General features: G+C 52.0%; 1 protein-coding gene across 1 annotated transcript; it reads right to left on the bottom strand.

Annotated features, from left to right (window-relative positions):
- Positions 1 to 2,505: 2,505 nt before the first annotated feature.
- LOC140210341 (interleukin-17C-like) lies at positions 2,506 to 4,686 on the bottom strand. Its single transcript, XM_072279216.1, has 3 exons — positions 4,636 to 4,686; positions 3,877 to 4,154; positions 2,506 to 3,621 (listed from the first exon to the last, which is right to left on the bottom strand). The coding sequence occupies exons 1-3, from the start codon at positions 4,684 to 4,686 to the stop codon at positions 3,381 to 3,383; spliced, it is 570 nt and encodes a 189-aa protein (XP_072135317.1). The 3' UTR covers positions 2,506 to 3,380.
- Between the last annotated feature and the right edge of the window lie 2,356 nt (positions 4,687 to 7,042).

A 7,042-nucleotide genomic window follows, 5' to 3' on the forward strand; every position in this document is an offset into this window, starting at 1 on the left:
CTAACTTTATCCAGGATCAAGTTGAAACTAATGGTGTTATGATCACTGGAACCAAAGTGTTCCCCTACGCACACTTCCATCACCTGTCCCAACTCGTTTCCTAATAGGAGAAGTAATATTGCATCCTCTCTAGTTGGCACCTCTATATATTGAGTGCGAAAACTTTCCTGAACACATTTTACAAACTCTAACCCGTCTAGACCTTTAACAGTATGGGAGTCCCAATCAATATGTGGAAAATTAAAATCCCCTACCACCACAACTTTATGTTTCCCGCGGTTGCCTGCTATCTCTCTGCAGATTTGTTCCTCCAATTCTCGCTGACTATTGGGTGGTCTATAATACAACCCCACTAATGTGGCCGTACCTTTCCTGTTTCTCAGCCCCACCCATATGGACTCGGTAGACAAGCCCTCTAATCTGTCCGGCCTGAGCACTGCTGTAACATTTTCCTGACTAGCAATGCCACCCCCACCCCCACCCTTCATTCCTCTGCCTCTATCACGTCTGAAACATCCGACCTTCGCATCTTCTGCCAAAGCAACCTCATGTCTTCTTTTTTGCGCTCCTGATTTCCTTCTTTAGTATTTTCTTACATTTTCTATACTCTTCAAGTACCTCATTTGTTCCTTGTTGCCTTTATCTGCTATACACCTCTCTCTTTTTCTTAACCAGATCGCCAATATCCCTTGAAAACCAAGCTTCCCTATGCCTGTTAATTTTGCCTTTAATCCTGGAAGGGACATGCAAACTCTCCACTCTCAAACTTTCGGCTTTGATCGCCTTTCAAGGGCCGTTTAGTATGACACACGAATGTGACCGCAATGTGCTGTACTGTTCTATGTTCTGCTGGCGGAGCAGAAGTTAATTTCATCGCCAAAACCAGCAACAAGATCGGGAGATTAAAATTAGACCTCAACTTTATTTTCATGTAACAAAAAGGCAGAAAGTTATAATAAATTACATTCAGAAACATAGCAAACATATTGCGTCAGTGCACGAGAAAGAAATATTCCCCTGATTTATTCTTCCTGGTTTATTTCTGTACGTCAGCATTTTCAGTTAGTTGATTTTCCTCCTCTCGGGACGAATTCCGTTCACATTCGCCGGTAACTGAACCAAAGTCAAGCACGTTGTAGTATATTACAATCACAGTCGTACAGTACAAAATGAGAAGCTTCGGCCCAAAATACCCATGCTAGCTGTGCCTGTCTCCACTAATGCTAGGCCTGGTTACCTGGCTGCCCAAATGCTTCCTTAAGGCAGTGACTGTATCAGATTCCAACACCTTCTCTAGCAGCGCGTTTCCGATATCTGTGTCAAATGCTTTCACCCAAATCCATCGAAAACCCCGCGCTCTCATCTTCGATTGCAGGTGTACCGTGGAGAGCGTTCTAACTGGTCGCGTCACTCTCTGGTATGGAGAGGACACTGCAGGGGATCAGAAACTACCGGCGGAAAGTTGTAAACTCAGTCAGCTCCATCATGGGCTGCAGCCTCCCCGGAATCGAGGACACCTCCAAAAGGCGGTCGCTCAGAAAAACGGCATCCATCATTAAGGATGTGTACTGATCGTTAAAGACATCCCAGGACACCCCCATTCCTCATTCCTACCATCAGCGAGGAGCTACAGGAGCCTGAAGACCCATTATAATCATTCAGGAACCGCTATTCTCTTCCGCCATCAGATTTCTGAATGGACTATGAACACACTTACACTACCTCACTAATTTTCTCTCTTCTACCAGGACTTACTTAATGGATTTTAAATATATTTCCTTATTGTAATTTACAGTTTTTATTATTATATATTGCAATGTACAACTGCCGCAAAACAACAAATTTCACGACACGTGTCAGTGACAAACCCACATGAAAGCTGTTTTTTTGCGCCCACCACAGGAAAAGGATGCTGACGATTTACCTTAACTGTACCTCTTTGCCTAAACACTAGCCCTTACCCTAAGCGAAACCTCCATCAGCCTCCTTAACTCCAGGGTTAACAAGCCCAGCCTGTTCAATCTCTCCGTGTTACCAACGTTCTCCAGTACCTCTCGCACCCTCCCCAACGGAACTACATCCTCCCTCTGGTGTGGTGACCTGAACGACCATATAGAGCCCGTCTGCGATCAACCCAGTGCTTAGTGAAGTTGGAACAACCTCCTACCACAACTTTCTGCCTCCGATCACCGAGAAATTCAGGACAGTTTGTCAGCTCGCCTCGGACTCCGTGCGATTTAACCTTTGTGATCAGTCAATTATGCGGGACCTTGTCAATATTTTTATTAAAATCCAGTTAGACGACCTTGATATATCTATAAATAGAATCTGAATATATAATTTATATAAATAAACCTTAATTACCTCGTTAAATATATAAAAACACGTTAGGTAGGCAGGAATCCACCCCCCCCCCCCCACCACCACACAAAGTAATTCGCTGGTCTGGAGTTGGAGCCAGGGCTGAGATGTTCCCTGTTTGGCATTAGATACCCCAGGCCGCTAACTCTTGCCTCTCCCCAGCTGTGAGTGGGGCTTTCCATGACCCTTCTAAGGGGTGAGGGGCGCCGGGGGTTGCGGCGGTGGGTAGGGATCTCCCGCTCTAAAACAAGGTCCGACCTCCACCTCACCGGGCACGTGTAACAGGGAGACACATTTCTGTAGCACCGGTTACATCCCTGTCTGGACACACCCAGAATTCCAGGGCCAGGGATGGAAATTTTACCCAATATCTGATATTGATCACAGTCAGTAACACCGCCACCCGCACGGATTAAGCCCCGAGAGCAATCTCGGCTCGATACTTTAATGTAAAGTATAACAACGGGAATAAAGTCACAGGCAGTCACAGAAAGTCCTCGGGCCGTGGCCGCACCTCGTGTAGAACAGGACGCGAGTCAAACGAGACGACAGCAGCGCCTCGACGGGCCAAGGGTCTGTGTGACGATACTGTGATCATAAATATAAATTGTCCATTGGGACACAAACATTTTGCTCGGTTACAGAGAGAAGGTGGAATAAGATAACGCGAATAAAACTCGGCAACAGACACGTGAAATACGCACAGTCACACAATGACTATAGGATGCCAATACACACGTACTGTATTCAGCACAGGACGGTCCCGTCATGCAGAACAACCACAGCAACGCCACTGCCCCGGTACAAACTCGCCCCGCCCCAGGGGCGATCCAGCCAACATCCCGGATAAGGGATGGTGTACAGCACAGCCACGGTGGGCCGAGCGGCCGGGGACTGACTCGGGAGGTGGTTGTTCTGCGCGGTGGACCCGGGGCCTGTTGAGCAGAAGACTTGTGCTGCACTAGAAGCTGCGGCCGGTCGGCCGGCGGTGTCAGATCCCTGCAAGAAGCCGGACGGGGCTAGTGGCTCCGGGGCAGGACACAGGTGCAGCCCACCGGCACTTCAATGTACTTCAGCTCAAAGCTGTAGCGATCGTCGTGCCCCACGCACGCTTGCCTCTGCAGAACCAACATGCTCTGTTTGAGCAGCACCGAGTTCAGAGCCAGCGTTTCCTCGCCGCTCTCGGCGTCGATGCAGCCTTCACATAGGCACTCAGCGAAAGCCAGCTTCGAGGGGACGCGGTTCTCGTCGTAGTTAATTCTGGAATTGAAAACGGGCGGATATCAATGAGGGGCCGAAGGAGCCCATCGGAGCCGAAACCATCCCAGCCCGTATCCAATACGCAGCGCCAGTTACAGCCGACCCACCCCACCTCCCGTCTCTCACATCGTCCGATCCTCTTTCACCCCACCATTGACTCTTGCCCAGTGCCCAACCCCAATCCCAGTCCCTCCCCGCCCAACACCAGTCCCCATGCCCACACCCACGGTGACCGTCAGGGTGCAGATCCCGTACCTGTACTCCCAGGGAGAGATGGAGCGGTGACTGATTTTGTGGTTGTCAGTTGACTGGTGCCCCATCTTGGGGCAATGTCCATGCCGCCTCTGTTGCCGCTCCAGCTGTTCCACTGGTTTGTCAGAGGGCAAGTGTCCCGGGTTGGCCCTGACCAGCAGTTTCTGCGGCATTTTGCCTAGTTTATCCCACTCCTCCGCGGTGAGACACTGATTGAGATACTCTAGGTTTGGTCGGGCCGTCTGTCCAAGACTCACCCACATGAGTCCGATCATGAGAAGCTGGGGAAGGCGAGGGGTTGGGGGGGAACAGGAGACATGAGGAGGCTGCAGTGATGCCCTAAACTCAAGCAATCCCCGTCCAATTGCCCCTCATCTCGCGCAATCCGCATCGTGCTGTCCCTGAACTCTGCCAATCCCCGTCCCGTTGTAGCTGAGCTCGGCCAATGCTCATCTCGTCGCGTAACCTAATCAATCCTCATCTCTCTCCTCCCTGCCTCTTATTCTCCCCTCCATCCACTCTTTCTCTCCATCCCTGTTCTGTCTCCGTCTGTTTCCTTGCATCACTCCCTCTCCTCCACCGGTCCATCCCCGCTGCCTCTCCCATCTCCTCTCCCTCCATCCGTCCATCCCCCACTCCGTCTCCCGTCCCTTCTCCCTCCATCCGTCCCTTCCCGCCCACTCTACTTCGCTCATCTACTTCTTCATCTCTTCTACCTCTTCCGTCTGTCCCCCCCCCCCCCCCCCCCGGGACCTGTCTCACCTGCACGGCCCACATCGCTCTCTGGAGTCCGAGCTGCTCTCCTCGCTGCATCCTCCTCTGCGCTCTCCCCAGCTTCGCCGCGCATGGCGTTTTATAGCCGGAGCGCCTGGAAATCCCGTGGAGAAAAATCCTCGCCTCTTCCGCGTTGTTGGGCCGCCCGAGAAACGCAGAACTGAGGAGTGAGGGATTCCTGCCTCGTCACAGGTCCGTTCCCGGGGGAGGTGAGGGCGGGGAGCGAGTAGCCGCGGGTCCGGCCCAGAGACAACAGCTGTACCACAGTGGGTGGGGCGGGGAAGCAGACAATCTGCAGATGCTGGAATACAAAGTAACACACAGAAGATGCAGGATAAATTCAGCAGGCCAGGCAGCATCAATGGATAAAAAGTCAACAGTCGACGTTTCGGGCCGAGACCTTTCATCAAGACTGTAAGGAACGAGAGAAGTCAGAGGACGGCTGAGTTCCCGCTGACTTCTCCTCCAGCCCTGAGAAAGGTCTCGGCCCCAAACGTCGACTGTACTTTTGTCCACAGATGCTGCCTGGCCTGCTGAGTTCCAACACCATCCTGCATTACCTTTCTGTGTGTTACTTTGGATTAAAATACTACAGAGGCTGGGGGGGGGGGGGAACAGAAATTACACAACAGTAGGTGGGGGCAGGAGTTACACTACAGTGGGATGGGGGGCAGGAGTTATAATACATTGGGTGGGAAGGGGACAGGAGTTACAATACAGTGGGTGGGGAGAGGACAAGAGTTATAATACAGTGGGTGGGGGGCAGGATTTATAATACAGAGGGTGGGGGACAGGGGTTTTAGTGCAGTGGGTGGGGGACAGGAGTTATAATACAGTGGATGGGGGGTCAGGATTTATAATACAGTGGATGGGGGGACAGGATTTATAATACAGTGGATGGGGGGACAGGGTTTATAATACAGTGGATGGGGGGGTCAGGATTTATAATACAGTGGCTGGGGGGGTCAGGATTTATAATACAGTGGGTGGGGACAGTCTGCCTCTGAGCTCCAAGGACCCAAGCCTCAAGGATCCCAAGCCAAGCTCCGAGGACCCCAGCCTCAAGCCTCAAGATCCCCAAGTCAACACCCCAGCCTCAAGCCTCAGGCCTCAAAATTCCCAAGCCAAGACCCCAGCCACGTCCTGTCCTGAAGCCATGTCATGTCCTTGCCTCGTTCTGGGGTCTGAGCCCAAGGCAAGACCCAGGTTCTGGGTCCTTGTCCAGTCTCGGGCTTGGAGTCGAAGCCTTGTCTCCTAGTCCATGGTTTCTAGTCCTGGTCCCGCTTTCCCTGGCCCAAGTCTGCATTCTTGTCCCTGCTCCTGGCCTGTATCCTGTCATGTCCCTACTCCAGTCAAGTCCTGTTCAGTGTACTTCAGTGTCTGTGTCTCACATTTGGGTCCGTTCCCAGCACCCCACTGTGACAGAATGAACTAGCCAACCATGGACCCAGCGACACAGATACTGGAGATGAACTCTCGCCATCCAGAATTCCCTGATGTTGAAACCTCCCACCCACCCGCCCGAGTCATCCTTAGTCCAGGAGACCCTGTTCGGTCACCCGGAGGCTCCCGTAGAATGCGGGGGTACTGTCATGGTCCGGTCCGTGAAGTCCGCATTCCTGTTCACGGTCCGGTCCATGTAGTCAGGACTCCGGGTCTTCCAGCTGTCCCTCGTTTGGGTGAGTTAATCATAGGCACCTGATTCCCATCTTGGGGCTTGGAATATAAGTAGCCTTGGGGTTGAGTGTGGGCTGCTGGTTTGTCTTATCAGTTCCCTTTGGAGCAACCTGCTGATGGAATGTCAGTGAAACCATTTGTGATCTCTAGGCCTGGTTGGAAGACCACTGCTTCATGCAGCCTTGTTGCCACTTGTTGGAGTAGTCTTTGTTGCATGGATTTGGCTGTTTCCTGGGCCAGCTGAGTGGCTGTCAGCCACTCTGAGCTATGTAGGGATCTGGCTGTTTCTGTAGCCAGCTGAGGTTGCTGGCCGAACTGAGACTTGGAGCTACCCCGGAGCAGAGATGGAACTGCGTGTTGTTCTTTGGTGTTTGGCTCTTCTTGTCCTTGCCTCTGTGGGGTAAGCCAGGCTGTTTTGCCCATTGCCCTGTGGGGGGATCTGTCTTGTCTTGTGCTTGCCTCTGTGGGGTAAATCAGGCCATTCTGGAATTGCCCTGTGGAGGGTCCTGTCTTGTATTGTCTTATCCTCGCCTCTGTGGGGTAAGTCAGGCCGTTTTTCTGTTGCCCTGTGGGGGGATCTGTCCTGTCTTGTTCTTGCCTCTGTTGGGTAAGTCCAGCTGTTCTGCTGTTACCTGACAGAGGGACCTGTCTCTCCTTGGTGTGGAGATGAAGTTGAGTCCTAGCTTGTCTTAGGATAAGTCCTGGCTCTGTCTATGTT

This window comes from Mobula birostris, chromosome 15 (assembly GCF_030028105.1).
Source record: "Mobula birostris isolate sMobBir1 chromosome 15, sMobBir1.hap1, whole genome shotgun sequence".
NCBI lineage: Eukaryota > Metazoa > Chordata > Chondrichthyes > Myliobatiformes > Myliobatidae > Mobula > Mobula birostris.